Below are 25343 nucleotides of genomic sequence, written 5' to 3'. Positions count from 1 at the left end.
TTTCTGCACCTTTACTCTGCTTACCCAACAAAACACATAGTTCAAATCGCCCTATCACTAACACTTTTCTGTTAATTTTATACTAGTATTTCAAACTTGTTTGTAAGCTCCCACAAATGACTAAATCCTCGGAGATTATTGCTGGAATTACTGCCCTGCACAGGTGATGGTAACCCAAGGGGCCCAGCGAGGCAAACTTTTCATGGAGGGAGTGGGATTAGGGAACACCAGGGATCCACAAACTGCAAGCAGAGTGCCTGGCAATAGTACTGGTTTATGGAAGCCAAGAACCAAGTCAGAATTTTCAGAGTCTGAAGTACTGCCTGTGAAATGAATACCTTATCAAAAATTTGAACTTGAGAAGGTTCCATCTAAGGTAAAGGGACTGAGTAAACCCTGAATCCAAATCCTGCGAAGGCTGAGTAACCTATGTAAAGCCTGCAGTCAGACAGTCAAGACATAATCAACATGAGTGGTCACTTCTTCAGACCATTCCCTCACTCCTTTCTTTCCCTAGCCTCTTAAGAAAGGGCGGAAGGAAAATCGCTTCCTTTCACCATGCACGGCATTAAACTTGTCAAAGTCACATGAAGTGGAACATCAATCTGAAGTCAAAGTAATACATTACCTAAACACCTGGAAAAATGTTAAAACAAGATGTGACATATTTACATGATTTTGTAAGTGCAAACTTGTCACAAATTCACAAAGTCTTGCTGGACTTGGGCTTACTATACAAGGTGCTTTTCCTCTAAAATGTAAGATCTGTACTCTGTATTCCTGATTAAGTAACACTTGTCTCTTAAGACAACTGAAACCTAGTTTATTTCTGATTCCAAAAGAACACAAAAGCCACACCTGTCAACCCTTCCCCCTTCCTGCCTTCTTTACAGCGTGTTCTCCTTCTAGTCTCATTACCGAACGACAAGGCAGGAGACACACAGTTTGGAGGGGCCAATGCAATCATCGTGGCAGAAGGCTCCACACCCCTTGCACATGATCATGGCTTTCAATCGGCAGTAACATTTCGAAGGTGTGTCCTCTATGCTGTTCTCTTCAGGAAAGGCCTGAACAGGAATGGTCTGGCCGTGGTTGCTGGGATTCATAGCTTGGCTAGCAGGGATGGCTGTGACAGTCACTGAAAAGGACATGACATCACCGACATTGCTAGATACCTGGCTACAGTCAGGCATCCCCGGTACAGCAGAGTTATGGTCCATGTCCGATGAGGTGGAGACGTTGATCATGCCTCTGTAGCTTGGCCCAATCTGTGTGGGGCTTCCATACAGCTTTGGGGTTTGCAGTGGTGGAAGGAGTAGAGACGGACGGGTAGGACTGTCTGCAGGTAGAGGAAGAGCAGTAGAATTGAAAAGCTCAGGGCTGCTCCGCACGGTCTTACCTCTCACTGCGTGAGCCATCTGCTTCTGTGCTGCCTGAATAAAATCTCTAGCTAGGGTCTTCTCATCAAATGTTTGGCCTCTAGTGAACAGGTAATTTTCCTTGCTTAAAGTGGTCTTCTCAGGCACTGGCATCTCTGCCTTCACATTCTTTTTAGCTGAACAATCACTGGTGGACAGGGTTTCTCTACCGTGGGGTCCTGAACTTGCTTCACACTTGCCAGAACTCTGGGAAGCCTGCGGCTCCTCCTTCACCACGACAGATTCTTGCTCATCACCAGAACTTTCCTCATCAGTATCATCTTCTTTACCACTGCTACTATCTCCTGCTGCATTTTTACAATCTGTATATCCCATCTTCAAGGCCTCAGTGGGGCTGCTTAGACAAAATCGGTCTTCGGGGTTTACAGAATGGGTCCTCCTAAGGCTCTCTGAACCCCGGCCATAGGTGGAAATGTTAAGTAAGTAGTGACCTGCCATTGCAGGCTTGGATGTCCTTCTGCCAGCAAAACCCAGCATAAACCTCTGGCTTGTGGAGATGTCCTCTAACTGGAAACCTGAGTGAGCGAAGTTGAACTGGGAGGGCTGCACAAACGAGAGAACATTCTGCCTCCGAACCCTCTGGATGAGTGTCTGAAGGATCTGATCTTGGGTTGCTTTACTTAGTCCTTCTTGGTATTGGTGTGTGTCAATGCCAGCGTCCCTTAGATCCTTACCTGAAAAGAGCTGAAGGGGTCTTGGAACCTGGGGGAGCTGCTTACTTTGCAAACTTTTACCCAGTTGCTGTGTAGCTGGATGGGACTGTCTCTCATTAACTTCCTCTCTGGTGCTATTTTCTGTTACGCTGGTACCTGCGAGTGCTCCTATCATCATCCCCTTTTCCTCTTTTGTAGTTAGTGGAACAGTTTTCATTTCAACTTTGGTGAGAGGTTTAGGCAGAATTTGCTCCAGGGGAACATCTTTGCCTTGCAGCAGCTGAGTTACCAAAGGATTATTAGCAGGGATATTAGAGCTTGGCCTTGAAATGGGTCCATTCATATTTGAAGAAGCTCCTGGGGTTTTAAGGCTAGAAGCTGCTGGCAAAGTGCTCGAGGATGGAGCTGATCCAGTAGGTGCTATGGTTACAACGACCTGGGGTACAGGAAGCTTCTCTAAGGAGGCTGTTGTTAATAAAGATGTTAAAGGGGAGGGAGCCATCTCCACTGAAGCACTAGCACTTATCTCTGCGGAGGCTGGAGGGTTTGGTGTATTCTTACTAGAACCTGCTTTGGGCTCAACTGTGCCATCGACTGCAAAATGAACAGGTGAGGCACCTGCGATTAGAGCAGGATCTGCTGGAGTAGGAGGTGTCTTCTCCTGCCTACCATTACTGGGCCCTTGTGGGTGGCTAAGAGAGGCCACCGTGGCTGCCGCCCTGGTGGGATTCAGTTTTTCATTGCTTACTTTCCCTAAAGCTGGTGGGGGTGTGTTAGCGTGGGCTGGTGACGGGACACTTGAGCACGCTCCACTGATGGCAGACGGTGGAGGCACTGAGGAGGTTTGCTGTAGTTGTGCTCCAGAGAGACTGTGAGACTGTGCCTGGCCTGGGGTCTTGGTCTCAGATTGGGGCTGAGTCTCTGGACCACAGGGTAAAAGCTCTCTCGTACCTCCCCTGCTTCCAGTTCCTGCCAGTTCCAGTGTGGGGCCCTTTCCAGTTTCACTGACTCTGTTTGAGTCTGGACTCCCTCCTCTAGCAGTTCTCCTTTCAGCCCCCTCTCCTGGACCTTGTCCGCCCCCTGGGCCAGGTCCTGGAATGGTCCCTCCAACTGAGGCGGCTGCAGCAGCTGCGGCTGCAGCAGCAGCTGCTGCCCTCTGTGCTTTGACCAGCTGGGCTTTTGCTTTGATGTCTGCGAGAGTTCTGGCTCCTGTTCTGTTAGGACTAGTGATGGAGATTGGAAAACGAGCCCTGGGAGAGACCTGCGATGTAGGAAACGGCATGGGGGAGATTCTGGAGACCGGGATCTGAAAGAATTAGGGGGGAAAAAAACAACAGAGCTTAGTTTTCATTTGTAAGAGCAACCAAACTTCATTAAAACAAATTCTGAGTAGGGTGAACCCTACGACAAGGACGGGAAGTCTGTGACTAAGAGACCAAACCACGGGGACAGCCACACAGGTTTGTCTCCAGGATCCTTTCACCTCCTCTACTGGTGCCAAGTACTCCCCTCCCTCGACATCCGCTCCCACCCCAAAGCCTCAAACCTCTTCTTACAACACAGCTCTCTCTTAATGTCACAACTACTCATAACAGCTGATCATTTAAGATAGAGACCTTTCTATGGTATCTACATTTTAAAATGTGTGTAAAAGCGAGAAGACAGAAACAGAAGAAATAAAGCAGTAGCACACCACTACTGCCTTTTGCTTCTTGGCTTTACTACCGAGGTCCAGAGGAAAATTCTTGTTCTCTTCTCTTTTACACACGCACACTTGCACAGCTAGGCACATAGGCTGAATTATCTCAAATTACAGAGGCTTCTCAACTGCACCGGAAGGAAGACAGTGTGTGATCCACTCTGCCCACCCACATGACGGGGTATGTATATAATGTCTGTAATGTTAACCAAAGTCATTCTCACCCCCTGCTGGCATTATACTTATTTGTGGAGCTTTTCAAAAATATACATCCTCTCAGTCCTGTCCCTAAAATTACAAATTAGAACTCCTAGAGAAAAAATGCATTTCTAAAAAGCTTCTTACGAGATTCTGATGCATCATTAGGTTTGAAACTACTGATTTTCATATCATAAAATATTATACCTGAAAGGAATCTGACTCCTGTTCAAAACAATACTTTGAAAGCTACTGGAATTAAGTAGAATGAACCAGTATCTGGGCCTTTCTAATAGTTGGCGGAATTTAAAAGAGCAAATAACTGTTACAGATGTCCTAGGACATGTAATTAAAAACATATTAAGCCGCTGAGCTCTAAGAAAATGCATGTCATCTTTCTGGAACTCCTTAAATTGAGACTAATAAAGTCACTGAAGATTTTTCATTATCTGCAATACCCATTTCTAAAAAGGTCAGTAGTCCTGAAGAATTCTCTGTCATTCAGAAGTTAGACCTCTAGGATTCTGTAACACCTGTCACAAAGCCCACATATTTCTCACCATGAGATACACTCAATCTCTCTCTTAAAGCTGAAATATACTTTACATCCAACTGCAAACAGTATTTTAGAAGCTGCCCAGAGTAAGAAAGAAGCAACTGTTGCCCCTTGGTAATACCATCTAGAAGAGACAACTAATAGGGGGAAAACAGATAAAACTAGAAAATTTAAAAGTAGAAAGTAAAAAGCACAGTTGTGCAGGGGAATCATATATAGGGAACAAGCAACCTTACATTAGAATAATCTTGAGAATAACAACATATCCAGCACAATAAAGGACACCTATCATAATGACTGAATATCATTAATAACATGTTGATTAAATAAGGACAATCCTTAAGAGTGGTTAAAATAAAAAGTTTTAATGCTTAAAAATGAGAATTTTCAGTTATTTATGTAACTAGTCCTATTACCCGTTTATGTAGAATAAATGAGATGTTATAGTTTTTTTTAAGTACAAAAACCACACAAGCTTTCTAGGCACTGATAACAATTCAACAATTTAACTTATTGAGAAGCCCTACCCTGGTATAGCAAAGGAATTAGATTCTTTCTGTTATAATTGTATACTGAATGGAAAATACATAATGTCTGTATGAGTTGCCCATCTCTCTATATACATATATGTACAGATTTTATATTATAGATATACATATATAAAATAGATATATGTGCATATATAATTTTATACACATATACATATATAACATTTGTAATAAAATTCAAATTTTGTTTTTCTATTTAAGTTTTGTTTAAAAGATTTTGTTCTGTTATAAATTACATTAAGCTTTGTCTAAGAAAATGGGATTTGAGATAGGGTCTAAGGTAAGAGAGTTACTAAAGCAACTTCTGGTGGAAAGTTTTTGGGGAAATGAGGAAGAAGTAAAAGAAAGGAAAGAAGTTAAATAACATTAGCTTGGTCACAATGGATTTAAGTTTTCAGTGTAGAGTCTCTTTGGATTAGCAAAGATGAGGAAATAGAAATGATGGTTCTTACCCAGTGTCATTTATATAAAGTAAAACCTAGACTATAACTCAGCTCTCAGGTTTAGAGATAAGTTCTAATTGACATGCATTAAAGAAAGGTTTCTCATATTTTTATAAGAAGAATACAAGTGATTATCATAAAACTCAGAATCTCTAGCAAAGCACGACAGTGTATGCTAATGGTAGAAAAATATCAAAAAAAAAAAGAAAAAAGGAGAAATTCCTAAATGCTGAAATCACAAATCTTAAAATTAAAAAGTGATGAAGAACATCATACTATTATGATGCAAAATGAGAGAGACAAGTCTCACAGTGCATGAAACAGGTCAAGTACTAGTAACTGAGTGTTTCCAAGGGATATTTCCAGGTAGGACTTTGGTTAGTCTAAGTTGAATAAAAAAGGGAAAAAAGTATTTCTATTTGGCTTATTATTTTTTTTTTTTTTTACTTATATTCTAATGTGAATGAATGCTACCCAGTGCCTGGGTTCATAGTAGACACAACAGTGTTAATAAATACTATTAATAAAATGAAGAATGAACTGCAAACTGATATTAGGCACAAGCCCAAGTACATACTAAGGTAGTGACACTGCTATAGCAATTTAAAAGATCTGGTATGCAGCAACATAGGGCTAAAACACAAGTTAATCACATATCCTAAGCAGCAGAGCTTAGCAAGGCTATTCCATCTTACTAAGGTCCCTCAAGTGACCAGTGGTGACTCATGGCAGCCACACACATTTCCTTTAAAAGGTTGGAACTAAAAGGTAGTTCCAGGCTCTCAGAACATCAAATCAGTTATGGCAACAATAATTAACACATTACTGACTGGGGATTTTTGTAGAAACTAATGCCTGTGGCCATAATACGTCTCCAGTCAATAAAGTGTCAAATATCATGGCTCGATACAAAGATGTGATCTCTTAATCACATCAATGACCTCCTCCTATTTATTATTATACTTATTATTTTGTCACATGAGACAAAATACTCTCCGTAACTGTCTTAAAATACAAGAGTAGCCAGCAGGGGTGTGGGTGGAGGTGGAATGCATTAGATATTCAGATATCTGAATAAGTATTCAAACCCCAAAAAAGATCTGTGAGGACGCAGTTCTTTTATGATTTTTTTTTATTGGAATATAATTGCTTTACAATGTTGTCTTAGTTTCTGCTGTAGAACAAAGTGAATCAGCTATATGTATACATATAAGGATGCAGTTCTAAATGCCTGTTTCTTAATAATTTTACTCGTGTATGACCACAGTTACATGCATATCAAATATATACAACTGCTTCTGCATTAAGAAATACCACAAATATTTGAAACTTAGTAGGTACAACCAAAAACTTAGTGTTCAGACCATCTTTCTTTTTCAATTCTTCCCGCTCTCTTACCTTGAGAGGTGGTACTTTCCGCACCTGGAACCTGTCCCCTCTACTGAGAAAGGGCTGTGGGGAGACTTGAAATGGCTGCTGGTGCTGGCGATTCTCAGTGACACGTGGTCTTTTCTCCCAGCTTGTAGGGGCCTCTTCTTGGGTGACAGAAGATTTCCTCTTGAGGCTTTCTGGGCTGTGATCAGCCAGAGTTGATGGAGGCTCTTTCATAGTGGTCTCCTGTAGACCTGCTTCTCCTATGGGCTTCACTACTATTGTTTCTACCCCAGGGCTCTTGGGTTTGCTCAGGGATGTAACTAAAGCTTCTTGGATTTCATTTTTGTTATAATTTGAAGTTGTAGTGAGATGATTCTCTTTCTCAGACTCCTGTTCAGCAGAGGCAACTGGCTTTTGCTCCAAGAGAGCCTCATCCTTTGGGCACTTGATGGGAGGAACACTGCTAAGCTCATTTGTATTGGTAGCTGAGGAAAGTAGGGGCTCTGGGGATTTGGAGTTTGGCTGCATCTTATCTTGGCTTTCATGCTCTTCTTTTCTGACTGGTGATGGCAGTTGCAGTACTTCTTCTTTAGACACTAACTGGGGAATTACTGAGACTATACTGACGGGAGAGGCCTCTGAAGGAAGCATGGATTTTGGTTGCTCAGCTGGGGTTTTCTTTACTTTGGGATCGTTGGGTGAAGCTGTCAATTTCTTTGAATCTTCAAGGCTCAGGCCAGAACTAAAAGGTGGAAGAAAGAAATACTGTAGTTGAGAAATGGCCTATGTTATTGAATATATTATGAGATAATGGTGTATGGCAATGCGTAGAAGAACCTGTGACACTTAGTAGGTAATTTTCATATATCATCTTCACTATTATTAATATTAGTGAAGGGTCTGGAGCCAGAGTGCCTGGATTCAAATCCTAGCTCTGATACCTACTATCCATGTAATAAGTAAGTGACTAGCCTTCTGTATCTCAGTTTCTTTAATTGTACATTGTGTTGCTATTATGAGTAACTAAATTAATGCATGTAAAGTACTTACAATAGCACCTAGCACCTAATAAAAGCTCAATATAACGTTAATTATTATTATTACTTCTGCTTACAAAGGGGCTACATTGCCTAGAGGCATGGATCACAGACTACCCACAGAGAAGTTAAAGAAGACAAAGACCCATGTACCCTGGGATTGTGGGTTTGGACTGTGATCAGCTCTACTCTGCAGTACCTGTAGAAAGGCTGGCCCAAGAAATCTAAGGGACCCAGAGGAGACAGTAGGAGATCTGGCTGTCAATATTCACTAGAGGTTGAAAACGAGAACTCGGAGTTTTTGGAAAGCCTGTTTAAATTTCACTCGGTATAGCTCTAAAATTCTGAGATCAAGTGCCTCTGAGCTATCCTGGGAGTGAAGACCAAGTGAGACTTCCACAGTGTGGCCTGGCTAAGAGCTAGGCTACCCTGTAGGGGTCACTAAAGACTCCTCCTACAACAAGCAAGAACAAGACAGCCCTCTTTGGTGACTTCAATAATCAGTACTGCACCCCTGAGATGGAATGGCTAAGGACAAATCTGGACAGTAATCAAATATAGTCCTTCCAAAAAGCTGGCAAAAAGTAATAGCTAAAAACAGAAAGACCCAAGAATGGCTGTAATGCTCCATCTTATAAGGAGGGAATGAACAATATTTATGGAATAACTGCTACCTATAATGACGGTCTAAATGTATTCACCCTCGTTTCTGTAGAAAAGCTCAAAGCTCATACCAAGAAGGTAGAAAAATTGGTGTACGGCGCTCTTCATCTCATTAAGAATCACCTCTGAAATGACCATGAAGGGGATCAATGAACACTACACAGAGATAAGGAAAAGAGCCATTCGTTCTCAAGCGATGGTTATGGAGCATCCTTAAAGGCTGCCATTAGGTAGGAAGGGAGGCTAATAAGACAATTAAAACTCCGGGTGTTCAATTCTATTTCAAACAATACAGCTCCACTGTCATCTATTTAAGTGTCCCCATTAAGATATTTTTTTTTGGCTGCACCGCATGGCTTGTGGGACCTTAGCTCCCTGACCAGGGATTGAACCTGGGCCACAGCAGTGAAAGCACCGAGTCCTAACCACTAGAACACAGGGGAAATCTCCCCATTAAGACTTTTTTTGTTAGGAAAAAAACTGACTCAGACTATAGCCCCTTGAGAAAAGGGTCTGTACCTTGATTCAGCTATGAATATCTCCCAGTGCCTTCTACAGAAGAAAGGCTGTTTAATTACACATTGAATACAATGGTCCATATTACAGGATTCCTTAGTGATTCTGGATAAGTTATCCTATTGTGGGATAACTGACTACAATAAAAAATGTATAGAACTTCAGCATTCTTATATACTATAAAGTTACTGGAAGAAAAACCAATCTATTCAAAGTAAGGACTCTAATTAAAGATAATAAAATTTTTTTTTTAAATAAAAAAAAAGAAACCACACCATCTACAATGGTAATGTGTTAATTAAGAGTCAAGGACTGGGACTTCCCTGGCGGTCCAGTGGTAAAGAATGTGCCTTACAATGGAGGGGACACAGGTTTGATCCCTGGTTAGGGAACTAAGATTCCACATGCTGCAGGGCAACTAAGCCCGTGCGCTGAAACTAATGAGCTTGAGTGTCTCAACGAGAGAGCCCGCGTGCTCTGGAGCCCATGCGCCCTCAAGCCCGTGCTCCACAACTAGAGAGAGAAAAACCCGCACGCCGCAACTAGAGAGAAGCCTGCACGCCACAAGGAAGAGCCTGCATGCCACAAGGAAGAGCCTGCACACCACAACGAAGAACCCACGCACCACAACTAAGACCCGACACGGCCAAATAAATAAATAAATATTAAAAAAAAAAAAAAAGAAAGAGTCAAGGATTATGAGTAATCCAACTCTGTGTACCTAAGTTTCGTAAGAAAAAAATATTTTTCTTGGTAAAAAAGAACTAGTGAAAAAAAATGAAGGAAACTGCAGACTAGATTTTCTGGAAAGGTAATAAGATGAAGCACCACATGACGTATGTATAGGAATTAACACTGGTTTACAGAACTTGTCTTGATATTTACCTCTGACCATAGTAGCTTTCAAAGAATTGTTCTTTCCAAGGCTCTACTTTTTTCTCCTTCTCAATCTCTTGTCGAATTCTCACTTGCATCTCAGGTGTAAACTCACCTGTATGTACCAAGGGGGAAGAAAAAGATATTCAATAGAAATATGCTATTTGCTACTTTCAACTATTTGTAAATCATGACAGACTCATGCAGGAGTCAGAATACTATCACATGAAAGTAACAAAAATTCCCCAAAATTCCTCACTGTAAGGGGAACTATCTAGGAGCCGTCAGTTGAAATAAAAACCCTTGCACGCCACTCCATGGAGTTGCCAGTGCGCAGCTGAAGTTAACTGGCCACATCTCTGGGCCTTCCTTGTAGCAACCCTCACCTCTGCTTCAAATATCATAGTCCCTCTAGATTTCTTACAAACCTTGAGTCTGTCATTTCTTTTCCACTGGAAAAATAGTCATCTGGTCATAGGCTTTCAGTAAATAATGCCACTGGACACTTTATTATTAAAAAGTCTGTTTCTCCAAGGCAACCTGTGTTTTAGGCCTGTTAGCTCTAACTGCATAATGAACAGTTATGGCCCTGCTTAAAGACATTTGAGGTTCCAGTAAAAAGGTAGGGAGTAGGAATTCCCTGGTTGCTCAGTGGTTAGGACTCTGTGCTTTCACTGCCGTGGGCCCAGGTTCAATCCCTGGTTGGGGAACTAACATCCCACAAGCCGCACGGTGTGGCAAAAAACAAAAAAAGTGGGAGTTATTTTGGAGTTGTCAGTTTTCTAATTGTTCCAGAAACTGTACGGGTCTAGTGCCCTAGCAACAAGACACTCAATATGCCAAAGACCCAGCTGCTCTGAATATGCCATTTATTTTCAAAACTACCAACCACACCTCAATTCTTCCCACTCCATCAGTAGAGAACAACGAATGTGCTTGGTAGGCCATCTTCAAACCTGTGACTCAGATAGGCTGTTTTTTTATTCTCTAATACCCAGGACATTAGAGAATAAGAAGTGGAAATGGTAGATTTGAAGTTTAAGACCTCCTGGGGGTAAGAAGAGGGAAAGGAAAAGTGTGAGAGGATAGTGGATATCACAGTCCTAGGCATGTGAGTGGGAGAAGAGGGATCTGGCTGTCAGAATCCAACCCAGAACTTCTGAATTTCTGCTCTTTGCTTGTGTCTACTGTGCTTGATAGAATGAGGAATAAATAGTATTGAGTTCTGTTCACATGTATACAGTGTTCAAAGTTTTTGCTGCTCACGAAATATGATCGCATGACTATAGGTATAGCAGTGACTGCTCATATGCAAAAAAAAAGTAACATAATAATCAAGGTATCACTGTTGATAATATTTACTTTTAAAAGTTGGGGAGTAGGGAACATAAATCCAAATTATTCTAAAAGAAAGTACTGGTAACAGGTATGTTTTAAAGTGCTCATGTGATTTTGACTCTTTCAGAAAAAGGGGGTCTCTGCTCAAGGAAATCTTTAAGGAAGAGAAAGGTTGAAAGTAATCAGTAAGAGATCCCTTCTACACAGAATTTGCCCTAAAAAGAAAAACAGGAAGGGAAAAGTCAACAACTATAGTGAAAAGTACAGATATTAAAAAAACCCACTGAAGCATAGGCAAAACAAAATCATTGTTTTAGGGGCCCGGATGTCTGTATTTTAAAAAAGTACCACAAGTGATTATAATGAGCAGTCAGGGTTAAGAACTGCTAATAGTGACCGATACTATATGCTACGCAAACGCAATCAATCACTTTTTTATGCCTTACAATATACCCTCTATAAATCTGTTAGATCAGAATTAGAAACATGGCAAAGTAGTAACCACAGTTAGCAATTCTTGATCATAACCTGTATTTATTAAAATGCTCTGGCTGCTACTGAACTGTATGCTGCAAATGGGTGAATTTTATAGTACGTGAAACATTTCTCAAAGCAGTTTTCTAAAAAGTTCTTAGTTTTTTAGATTCTTTTTACTGTTAGTTTCATTGAGATTGGGCAGCAAGAAAGAAGTCATCTCACTGCTTACCAAACCATGATTTACAGCACCATAAAATAACTCTAATTCTATATTCTGCTTATTAAAATTTCAATTCCTAGGCATTAAGCTAGAATTAATGAAACAGAATCTTTAGGAATAGGGCCTAAAAGTCTATATTTTTTTTAGTTTACCAGGTGACTTTAAACCCTTAAAGAAACATGCTGCTGAACTCCTTCTGGAGCCAAACCTGGTTACATGCTCTAAATAAAAGTCTAGCAATGTGTTTCACATAGAATAGCTAGTTCTACCTTATGAAATGTTCTATCCTTTGCTTTCCAAAACTGGGCAAATACCCACTGAGGCTCAGAGGTGCAAATATGCCCTCCAAGTGCATACACATCCTAGGAGACACATAAAGTTGAACACTTACCTTCTGAAAGTCTTTCCTTCCAGCCTTGGGCTGCTGAAGTGAAGAACTCATTATTAAGGGCTGATCCATTTAACTTCATCAGACCATCTGGACCAACCTGGGTCAAAGAATAAGCCACAGAAAGCTTAGAAAGAAAGCCAATTGTATCATGTGGAATTTGACATTCCTGTCCTTTTAGAAAAGAATGTGTGTAAGTCAAATTTTACAGAAACATGACTATATCATACCATGCTGCTTATTATGGACACTTCTATTTTATAGTGTAATATTATTTTTTTTCTAAAAAACTTCTTTCCTGTTTACCTCTCCTCCCTTCTTCCTCTCCTTTCAATTCCATTCCCCACTGGTTAATTATACTCAAAGAATCATCTGCAAACAAATACATATATAAGAGGTTTTTTCTGAGAGGCCCATTATTTGTTTTACAAAACTGTGACCAAGTTACATACACTACTCTGAAACTTACTTTCCTCACACAATACAAGTGGAAGTCTCTCCAAGTCAACTAGCATAGTTTTAGCTCCTTTGTAATAGCTGTAGATTGTTTCACTGTATGAATGTCCCTCAATACATTTACCAATTTCCTGATCATAAACATATATTTTGTTTCCAGTGCTTTCCCATAATCAACAAAGCTGCAATAAGCATTCCAGTAAAGATGAATATACTAGTGCTTTTTTCTATGGGATAGGCTCTGAAAGCAAAGAAATATTTGTGTGTGTGTGTGTGTGTGTGTGTGTGTGTAACTAAAAGACTATTAGATTATTTTCCAGAAAGGCTAATAAAATAATTCACATTTCTACTAGAAATACACAAGCATACTCCTTATCTTGTAAACAAGAGATATTAACATGCTATTTAATTTTTGCCTATTAATGAGTTTGAAATGATTAAAATTTCCTTCATCCTGACTACTAGAGTTTTGTGTATCTTTTTGCATGTTTATTGAATATTTAGATTTGCCATCTAGTGAAATGCCAATTCCTATTATTTGCTCATTACTCTATGAGGATGCTTATTTTTAACTATCTTGTGAGAATCCTTTGCATGTTATATATAGTAAAACTTCCACGTACTTTAAAGATATTTCCTCCAATCTATCTGTTCACTGACTTGATTTGTGATGTCTTGCCAAAAGGTTTTAAGATTCTTCTCTGCATTAGAAATTTTATTAACTGTCATTCTGCTCAAAGTTAATATCTAGATTTCTACCAGAATATCTATGCAGATTTTTCATTAATAAAATGATCTTAAAATTCACATGGAAAAAAAAATTAATATGAAAAACTGAGAGGGGGGAATTGCCTTTCCAATTATTAAGCATACCACACAAAGCCACTGCAATCAAAACAATTATTACTAGCATTAGAGTGAACAAAGAAATGAGTGAAAGAGGAGAGAGTGCCTATAAATATAAGCTGCCTGTAAATGAATAGAATATATAACAAAGATGGTATTTCAAACTGAGAGAAAAAGATGGTTATATAAATATGTACTGCTGGAACAATTGGCCATCTAGTCGGTAGAAAATACGCTGAGCCACAATTTCAGAACAATATAAAAAATATTCTAGATGGATTAAAAGACTAAATTTAAGCTTAAAGTCATAAACAATTTTTTGAAGAAAATTTAGGTAACTATTTGGACATCCTAGGGATCAAGGAACTCAACTCATTTTATTTTCTAAATCTATCTGGGCCAATATTACTTTCCCCTGGCCCTAGAGCAGAAATTGGAAACTTCCTGTTAAGAGACAGACTACGAATAGGCCATATACTCTCTGTTGCAACAACTCAACTCCTGACACTGTGGCAGAAGTAGCTATAGATAGTATACAGAAACTAATGGGAGTGGCTGAATGCCAATAAAACTTTATTTACAAAAACAGGCAGTGGGCTGAAATTGGCCTGTGGGCTACAGTTTGCTGGCTGCTGATTTGTACTCTATAGATCTGGCAAAGGAGTAACAGGCTTCCCTATGAGGACAGGTCATCCAACATCTCCCTGAATATTCCAGTGCTGTGCAAGTTTTTCCAAAACAAGTCAATCCATTCTACAATTTAATACCTCCAACTGTTTAAAAAAATGTTATTTTATGGGCTTCCCTGGTGGCACAGTGGTTGAGAATCTGCCTGCCAGTGCAGGGGACACGGGTTCGAGCCCTGGTCTGGGAAGATCCCACATGCCGCAGAGCAACTAGGCCCGTGCGCCACAACTACTGAGCCTGCGCGTCTGGAGCCTGTGCTCCGCAACAAGAGAGGCCGCAATAGTGAGAGGCCTGCGCACCGCGATGAAGAGTGGCCCCTGCTTGCCACAACTAGAGAAAGCCCTCGCACAGGAACGAAGACCCAACACAGCCATAAATAAATAAATTAATTTAAAAAAAACAAAAACAACAAAAACAAACAAACAAACAAAAAATGTTATTTTAACCCCAAATTTGCTTCCTGGAGAAACGAAGAAGTTTACCTCTTCCAAAGATTGGCCTTCAAACATATGTGAAGAGAGATGTTTTAATCCATGCCCCTCCCTTATTCCTTTCTCTGGTCTAAATAATGTTTTTCGACTGTTCATTGTTGAGTATTCCATACACTAAAAGATGGTTTCCAATGTTTCATGCTAGTAATAACCAGAATTTTTGATAAACTCCAAATTTCATCTGACAATGAAGCAGAATTTCATTAATAAATTCACTAATAATTTCACTAATAAACCCCATACTCCATATTCTCAGATTACTATGTCCTCCCACCACAGTAACTGAAAAAGACAGGCAAGTAGCCTCTTATTAAAAATACCCCACAGGGGGCTTCCCTGGTGGTGCAGTGGTTGAGAGTCTGCCTGTCGATGCAGGGGACACGGGTTCATGCCCCGGTCTGGGAGGATCCCACATGCCGTGGAGCGGCTGGGTCTGCACGCCATGGCCGCTGAGCCTGCGCGTCCGGAGCCTGTGCTTCACAACGGGAGAGGCCACAACAGTGAGAGGCCCGCATATCGCAAAAAAAACCCCCACAGGAATGGGAAGTTAGGTAAGTTTTAAGGTCCCTTTTAATTCTGAAATTACATGTGGCAATTCTCCTTCTAAGACAGGATAAGGGCCATTAGTCAAAAGACAGTTCTGAGGAACCCACACTAGAATTCTATAGATATATCCTCTGTTAGGTCTTGTGTTATTAGTCCCAACCTAAAATTTTAGTCTTTAAAAAAGATGAGAGCAATCTCTAGCAAGAAGAGAAGCTCTCTAAAAACTCTGCCAAAACTTCAGTCTCCTAACTTGTTCTAACCAAGAACTGGGCATCCCCAAAGCTATAATTTCTCCAAGGAGTGTTAAGGTAGGGAGAGCAGCAGCTGGGAAGGATCAGTTTTACTTCTTTGTCCCTACTGCTGGTAGTATACCTGACTTATCTGAACTCCCCAGAAATAGAATCTGACCTTTCACAGGTGCTGATTCATAGCAATATGAAATTGATATCAATACAGTCTAGTAGAAGAATGATTTTCAGAATGAGAAAGATTTAGTTTTGACTTTTCTATAGACTAGGGAATATATCTAGTTTTCTTACTGTAAACCAGGGGAAACAACTCTCTCTCATAATGTTTTTATAATAATTAGAAAAAAGTGGAGTGCCTAACAGATTACTTCGAATATAGTCAGGTACTTCTAAATAATCATTAATTAAAAAAAAAATCTCAAGATCAGCTCGGTGCTTTGTGACCGCCTGGAGGGGTGGGATGGGAAGGGTGGGAGGGAGGGAGATGCATGAGGGAGGGGATGTGGGAACAGATGTATATGTATGACTGATTCACTTTGTTATAAAGCAGAAACTAATAAAAAAAGAAAAAAAAAAAAATCTCAGAATTGAACAAACCTCACAAAATCATAATGATCCTTTTGCAGAGGAGGAAACAGAAGATCAAAAGGGGGAGTGACTTGCTAGTCACTCCTTCCTTGATGAAAGCCTACGTCTTAGACTTTTGCCTTATTCCTGACCAACCTAAATCTCTCTGGTCCCTGCCTAGACTCTTCCAAACCTTTGGCATTTCTTCTGGGTACTGTTTTGTTTTATTAAGGAATATAACTTATATTGGATTTCAAAACTTATTACTGGAGCAATAAATGTTTGTTTTAGAAAAATTTAACAAAATAAGGAAAAATAATTAACATTCTTAATCCCATCAAAAATCCATTAAAAAACCCCAGTGTAATGCCTTAAAAGACAATTCTTCCTCCTGAACTATATTCTGCGGATGTCTACATCCTAATATGATAGCTAGACAAATTTTATTCCATAATCTTGATATTTCTGATAAGAGGGTTCTTTTCCTTTATGAGCCTTACAGGGCCAACTTATTAAGAAATATTATTTCTTGTTTAACACCTTTGATATCACTTCTTTACAGGTACACACAAAAGCCATTTAAAAAGTCTTAAGGAGTTCTAAAGGTGATGATTGAAGGAAGCCCCAGATGGGTTATAAAACTGCTGATATGTCTGAAAGGACGCACCTGTCGATCCACCTCTGGAAGTAGTAGAAGCAGTCGCTGTTGGCAATCTCCAGGAAGGACTGAAAAGGTGTGTTTGTTGATTAGTGCTCGTAGGTTTGTATTAACCAGAATGGAGTCTGGTGTCTCAACATCAATTTCAGCACATTTAGTCCTCTTCATTTGCCCTATAAAAATGTGGAAAAGAATCACTTGGGCCTCCTTCACATTCCTGTTTCTATCTAATCTATACCTTCCTCTGCAGTGCAAAAAAACCACGGTTGTAAGTACTTTCAAATATCACACTGTGAAGAAGGTAACACTTCAGGTTCTCAGAAATAAACAAAGCCAAGTTTTGTTCGTTCATAAAGGGTAAAAGAATATAAGTTATCTTCCCTGCAAAAATGGAATAAAGTCTGTAAAAGTACATCTTTTCCCATACTAAAAATACATTGTATGTTTGAGACTCGATCATTTCTCAGATGGAACTAGGGAAGTTTATAATAAATAACACATACACAGAATGACTAAAAAATGGAAAAATTCAAATATATATATAAATCATACTGAGGCTCTTTTTCCCTTCCCGTGATAATTATTTTCATCAATTTTATTTGCATTAGCTAAAAATGTTATGATTGAATAGCTTAGCAGTCAACAGAAAATCTGTTCACAATAGGAAGGTTTCAGTCTTTCAAAACACTGATGGATTTGAATACACAGTTTAAAACTTTTGCACCAAAAAGACTAACTTGGAAAAATATTTGCAAGCCATGACAAAAGGTTACTGTTTTTTTTTTTTTTTTTTTCTGGCTGCACTACACAGCATGCAGGATCTTAGTTCCCCAACCAGGGATCGAACACATGCCCCCTGCAAAGGAAGGGCAGAGTCTTAACCACTGGACCGCCAGGGAAGTCCCAGAAGGTTACTATTCTTGATATTAAATGTGCATCTATAAATCAACATGAAAAAGATAAATATCACCAAGAGAAAAATGAGCAAAAGGAATGAACATGCAATTCATAGTTGGCTAACCATAAATAGCTGCTAAGGTATTAATATTTAAAGAAATGTCAGTTAAACTAATGAACATGTTTTGTCTATCAAATGGCAAATATTGCAATATAGTGATGGGACTATTCACGGAAAAAGCAAAAACCACTTTCAAATAATGCTGGTGGGGCTGAAATCAGTATAATCTTATTAGAAGAAAATTTAACAATACACAGCAAAATTTTAAGGTTCATGGGAATCTAGGATCCATAAATTCTACAATTAGGAATACTTGCATAAAGTTACACAGTCCTGGATGTGGGTAACCTCTGGCTCCTGGCAGAAACAAAAGTCATCTCCCTTGATAGGAAAGTATTCCCCTTAACTTAGGCCCATAGGATTCCTACAAATTAAAATCCAGCACTGCCTAACAAAGATTACCCTGACAAACCAGGAGGTATGCCAGTATGACAGAAAATAAGCAGTAACCAGAAATAAAAGATTTAGACCTAGAAGTACTGCTATCACAGAAATTGTCACATACATAGAATACAGAATAGCTATGTATAAAATAATTAAAGAAGTAAAGAATGTAATTGTAAAGATGGGGCTAAAATAATCAGGAATGAACAAAAAGACTTTGAAAAACTAAATTTTAAAAATTGTTGAAATCAGATACCATGAGTGGATTAAACAGGAGGGAATTATAGCCAAATAATTTATCCAGAATATAGAAAAGACAGATAAAACATTTTGAGAGCTTTAGCAGAAACATGAATGACAGAATGAGAAGGTCTAATATATGTGCTTGACTGGAGACCCAGAAAGAAGAAATTAAGAGAATGGGAAAAGGAAATATTTGAATAATTCGCAGCAATACATTTACCAGAACTGATGAAAACCACAAACCTAAAGATCTAGAAGCAAAACATATTCAAAGCAGGATGAAAAGAAATCCATGCTTAGTAAAACTGCTCATCAAAGAACAAGAAATAGCTTGGAAGCATCCATAAGGAAGGGAAAGATTTCCTAAAAAGGAACAGAATAATGCCAAGCATTTTAACAACGAAGGAATCTGCAACAAATGGGTTAACTATAAAATGGTGAGAGAAAATAACCATCAATCTATAATGATATGTATACTAAACTCTCCTTCAAGAATGAACATAAAACAAAGATATTTATAGAAATAACAAAAATTGAGGGCATTTTCTACCAAGAGACATGCTCTAAATAAAGTTCTCAAAAACCTGTACTACAGGAAGGAAAATCACTGCAGATGGATGGGCTGGAATACAATGGAGAAAGATAGACATGCCTGCATAAAACAATAGCATTGTAGTGCCTGATCTGTGAGATTAAAAACAAAGAAGCGGGGCTTCCCTGGTGGCACAGTGGTTGAGAGTCTGCCTGCCGATGCAGGGGACACGGGTTTGTGCCCCGGTCCGGGAAGATCCCACATGCCACGTAGTGGCTGGGCCTGTGAGCCGTGGCCGCTGAGGCTGTGCGTCTGGAGCCTGTGCTCTGCAACGGGAGAGGCCACAGCAGTGAGAGGCCCGTGTACCGAAAAAAAAAAAAAAAAAAAAAAACAAAGAAGCGAAACGTCAGATAATAATATTATTTAAGTCCAAATAGAAAAAGATCAGTGCTAAATTGTTATAAAGTACTTCCATAGTTCTGGAAGAAAATCAAGATGGCCACTTTTTTGCTAAAAGAATAAATCTTAAAAGTTTTTGTCACAAGGTAAAAAAAATGTAACTGCGTGAGGTGATGAATGTTTACTTACAGTGGTAATCATTTCGCACTATATACATATATAAATCATCATGTTGCACACCTAAAACTAATAGAACAGAAATAGAATGTATATGAAACTCAGCAGAGAGAAAAAAACTATGAAGGAATTAAAATGGACAACATATAAAAATACTAGCAAACCAAATCCAACAATATACCATGATCATATACCATGATCAAGTGGGATTTATCCCAGGGATGCAAGGATTCTTCGATATATGCAAATCAATCAATGTGATATACCACATTAACAAACTAAAGAATAAAAACCATATTATCATCAGTAGATGCAGAAAATCTTTTGACAAAATTCAACACCCACTTATGATAAAAACTCTCCAGGAGGTGGGCATAGAGGGAACCTACCTCAACATAATAAAGGCCATATATGACAAACCCACAGCTAACATCATTCTCAATTGTGAAAAACTGAACTTCCTCTAAGATCAGGAACAAGATACAGCTGTCCACTCTCGCCACTTTTATGCAACATAGTTTTGAAAGTTCTAGCCACGGCAATCAGAGAAGAAAAAGAAATAAAAGGAATCTGTATTGGAAAAGAGGAAGTAAAACTATCACTGTTTGCAGATGACACGATACTATACACAAAAATCCTAAAGGCTACCAGAAAACTACTGGAGCTCACCAATGAATTTGGTAAAGTTGCAGGATACAAAATTAATACACAGAAATCTCTTGCATTCCTATAGACTAACAACAAAAGATCAGAAAGAGAAATTAAGGCAACAATTCCATTTACCACTGCATCAAAAAGAATAAAATACCCAGGAATAAATCTACCTTAGGAGGCAAAAGACCTGTACTCAGAAAACTATAAAATGCTGAGGAAAGAATTCAAAGATGACACAAACAGATGGAGAGATATACTATGTTTCTGGATTAGAAGAATCAATACTGTCAAAATGACTATACTACCCAAAACAATCTACAGATTCAATGCAGTACCTATCAAATTACCAATGGCATTTTTCACAGAATTAGAAAAAAAATCTTTACAATTTGTATGGAAACACAGAAGACTCAGAATAGCCAAAGCAATCTTGAGAAAGAAAAACGGAGCTGGAGGAATCAGGCTCCCTGACTTCAGACTATACTACAAAGCTACTGTAATCAAAATTGCATGGTACTGGCACAAAAACAAATATAGATTAATGGAACAGGACAGAAAGTCCAGAGATAAATCCATGCACCTATGGTCAACTAATCTATGACAAAGGAGGCAAGCATATACAATGGAGAAAAGACAGTCTCAAGGAATTCTCAAGGAATTAATCTCCAAAATATACAAACAGCTCATGCAGCTCTATGTCAAAAAAACAAACAACTCAATCAAAAAATGGGCACAAGATCTAAATAGACAGTTCTCCAAAGAAGACATACAGATGGCCAAAAAACACATGAAAAGATGCTCAACATCACTAATTATCAGAGAAATGCAAATCAAAACTACAATGAGGTATCACCTCACACCAGGCAGAATGGCCATCATCAAAGTCTACAAACAATAAATACTGGAGAGTGTGTGGAGAAAATGGAACCCTTCTATACCATTGGTGGGAATATAAATTGGTACAACTACCATGGAGAACAGTATGGAGGCTCCTTAAAAAACTTAAAAACTACCATATGACCCAGCAATTGCACTCCTGGGCATATATCTGGGGAAAAAAATCACAACCCGAAGGGACACATGCACCTTAATGTTCATTGCAGCGCTATTTACAACAGCCAAGACATGGAAGCAACCTAAATGTCCATCAACAGAGGAATGGATAAAGAAGATGTCATACATATATACAATGAAATATTACTCAGCCATAAAAAAGAATGAAATAATGCAATTTGCAGCAACATGGACGGACCTAGAGATTATCATACTAAGTGAAGTAAGTCAGAAACACAAAGACAAATATTATATATCACTTATATGTGGAATATAATTAAAAAGAAATACAAATGAACTTATTTACAAAACAGAAGCAGACTTATAGATATAGAAAACAAACTTATGGTTACCAAAGGGGAAATGTGGCGGGGAGGGATAAATTAGGAGCTTGGGATGAACACATGCACACTACTATATAAGACAGATAACCAACAAGGACCTACTGTATACCACCGGGAACTCTACCCAATATTCTGTGATAACCTATATGAGAAAATCTAAAAAAGAATGAATGTATGTATATGTATAACTGAATCACTTTGCTGTATACCTGAAACTAACACAAAGTTGTAAATCAACTATACTCCAACAAAAAAATTTTTTAAATTATCTATTTATTTATTTTGGCTGCACTGAGCAGCATGTGGGGTCTTAGTTCCCCAACCAGGAATGGAATCTGAGCCCCCTGCAGGGGAAGGGCAGATTCTTAACCACTGGACCACCAGGGAAATCCCTCCAATAAAAATTTAAAAAAAAAAAAGTTTGAGGCAAGCCAAAAAAAAATCTGTTATTCATTAAAAAAAAGAGAAACAAACAAAAAAATCAGGACAAAGATCAAGAAAAAAATAAGATTGTAGAAACAAGTCCAAATAGATTAACAATCATAATAAATATAAATGGATAAAATTCACCAAAGAAAAAAGATTTACATATTGAATTGAAAATAAAGAAAATTCAGCTAGCTATATGCTGTGTAAAGAGATATACCTAAAGTACAAGGACATAGAAATGAACAACGTAAAAATGTAACAGGCAAAAACTAACCATAGGAAAACCGGTGCACCTCTAGTAATATCAAACGAAAGACACTTTAAGCAAAACACTTAATCAGTGATTGACAAGGTAAAAAAAAAAGGGGGGTTCAATCCACCAGGAACATTTTAAACTTGAAAATATCTAATATAAGGTAGCTTCAAAATACGTGAAATGAAAACTGATAGAACATCAGGGAGAACTGAACAAAGCCACCATTAGGATAGGAGATTTCAACACATCTCTCTCAATTATTAATAAATCAAGCCATACCAAAAGCAGCCCAAAAAACAAGGGGGGAAAAAGGCTGAACTATTTTTCAGATAAACAAGCTTGATCCAATCAACACAGAATTCTGTGTTGAATAACTACAGTACACTTATAAAGTTCAGTATTCCAAAATTGCAGGTCTCCATAAATTTGAAATATTAGTAGTAATTATAACAACAATGATCAATGACAGCAGCAGTAAACACATTTATATAGGGCTTCCTAAGTGTCAGGCACTATTTTAAACATTGACATGCATTAATTTATTTTTCATACAACCCTATTTGCATGAAAGAAGATGAATTTTCATTTATTTCTTGGCCATTAGGTCAAACTTAAATATACCATGCCTTCTTTTTTTAGTTAAATTTTCCTAGTTGTGTTATGAAAGTCAGAAATTCTTGGCCCATACTTTCTTAATTTTGTAACTCCACGTTTCAACTGCAATTGAATGAAGACACTAAAATTGTGACTTTAACTGAATTTAAGTAGAATATTGGCTCTATAAGGAAGAAACTTTGTTCTGTTTATCACCACATCTCTTGGGCCCTAAACCTGTGCTTGGTATATTAGTATACCTTCTATAAGTATTTGTTGACTAAATGAATATTTTTATTTTTTTAATTTTTGGCCACGCCACACACCATGTGCGATCTTAGTTCCCTGACCAGGAATCGAACCTGTGCCCCCTGCCTTGGAAGCATGGAGTCTTAACCACTGGAGCACCAGGAAGTCCCAATAAATGAATATTTTTAATCTGTGGCAGTGCGACTGATGCTCAAAGGGCATATTCAGTTTAAGGGAGATACTGTCTCTAAGAAAAATGTACCAATTTACAATCCCACCTAGATTCAAACCAGATTTTTACAAAGAACTTGTCTGAAAATATTAATTCTATTCTCACACTTAATAGTTTGGAAGGGTCTGTTTTATATAAATGAATGTAAAATAACTTTCCTTTAGAATTTTGTTGGCATTGCTGCACTATCGTTTAGCTTCTATGTTGCTGTTGAGATGTCTGCCATCCCAATTCTTGAATCTTTATATGTGAACTACTTTTTTCTGTTTAGAATCTTCTCATTATCCTCGATGTTTTGAAATTTCAAAAGAATGGTCTTGGAACAGGTTTCTTTATGTTCATGTTTCTTGACAGGAATCACGTACTTTTAGTCTGGAATCTGTGGCTTTCAATTCTACAGAATTTTCTTATATTATTTCTCTTATCATTTACCTTCCTTTCAATTTCTGTTCTTCCTTTCTGATACTCCTACTATTTAAGACATTGGACAGCCTAGATTGGTGTTCCTACTTTCTTACCTTCTCTCTCCTTTTGAATCTCTCCTTTGACCTATGTTCTGGGAAATGCCTTCACCTCTTTTAGTATTTCTATTAAAATTTTTTATTTTTGCTTCCATGTTATTTAATATCCTGGTATTCTTTATTTTCTGATTTTTAAAATAGTATTCTGTTCTTTCATGGATGCAGTTATCATCTTTTCTTTCTGTGGATATTACAGTTTTTAAAGTTATTTGTTTATTAAGTTTTCTCCTTCCTGAACTGTCTGTTTCTTCTGAGTCTGTTTTTCAGATTCTATCATGACAGAGATTTTCTTCAAAGGTGATCCTTAGTAATCACAAGTAAAAGAGAGGCACTAAAAAGACTGACTGAAAATTTTAGGTGCCTGGGTGCATCTTGTAGACTGGTGAGCTCCACAGAAGTATGATCAAGATGTTGCGAATCTATAAATTTGCCTGCAGATTTTTTTTCTGAGGCTATTCAATTTCTTTAGGTACCAATCCCACAATCTCTTGCTGAAGCATAGGTGGGGAGGAGGAACAGAGTAATGGAGGTAGAAATATGCCTCACTACTAACATTCTGGAAACCAAGCAAGCAGGAGGATCACTATTTGGTATTTGTATTTTACTTGATTTCCCTGAGTCGGGTACATTGCCTCATTATCTGTCTCTGAATTTCAAGTCTAGATGGTTTAATTTCACCTCAAAATAAATCTCCTGTCTCTTGCTAGGCTGAGGCATCAAACTGCTTCTTATTAACTTTCAAAGGTTTTTCTTTTCAACCCTATGCTTCATCTTTCTCTACTATGAGAAGGATACCTCGATCCTTGATATTGGTATCTCCCTCTACTATGAGAAAGATACCTCGATCCTTGATATTGGCATCTCCAATGCATAAACCTTTCTGGTGCTCTACAGGCTCAGCTGGCTTGCTGACTACTGGCATCTGCTCCTCAGCTCTGTGAAAGACTCCATCCAGTTTTTTTATCTTTCAAAATCTGTTGATATTTCCTGTCCATCTGTTGTCTCCTTATTTTCTTCACCCTAATGGGTTTAATCTTTTGTATTTCCATATTCTCATTTTATAGTGGGATTTTAGAAGAAGCAGGAAAAGGGGTTCAGTTTGCCATGTTTAATTATAAGCCCTTCTGTACACAGAGATAAAAGGTAAATAATGCTGGATAAAGAAACCTCTTGTCAGAAAGAGAAATAAACCACAAAATGGCTGATAACAGATCTTATTCTGAATGACGTTTGATAGACAGGATAGGAAGAACATGAAAACAGTCAAGAGCTCAGAGGTGAACAGGAAGGAGCAATTAAGCCAAACAGTTGATGTACTTCAAACACAGAGTTGA

At 38.4% G+C, this 25343-nt stretch overlaps 1 protein-coding gene across 2 annotated transcripts in view; it reads right to left on the bottom strand.

The window, feature by feature from the left end:
- Positions 1-865: 865 nt before the first annotated feature.
- ASXL2 (ASXL transcriptional regulator 2) overlaps positions 866-25343 on the bottom strand; it is a gene marked incomplete at its 5' end in the record, with an annotated part of 122091 nt that continues 97613 nt past the window's right edge. For both annotated transcript variants that reach the window (XM_079721236.1, XM_079721237.1), the window contains 5 exons: positions 866-3398; positions 6935-7652; positions 10012-10117; positions 12429-12525; positions 16934-17097. In XM_079721236.1, coding sequence (XP_079577362.1) covers positions 915-3398; positions 6935-7652; positions 10012-10117; positions 12429-12525; positions 16934-17097 — 3569 coding nt within the window. In that variant the 3' untranslated portion in view covers positions 866-914. The remainder of the gene's footprint in view (positions 3399-6934; positions 7653-10011; positions 10118-12428; positions 12526-16933; positions 17098-25343) is intronic.

Source organism: Hyperoodon ampullatus, assembly GCF_949752795.1.
Source record: "Hyperoodon ampullatus genome assembly, chromosome: 15".
NCBI lineage: Eukaryota > Metazoa > Chordata > Mammalia > Artiodactyla > Ziphiidae > Hyperoodon > Hyperoodon ampullatus.
This window is presented reverse-complemented; position numbering and strand designations above follow the sequence as displayed.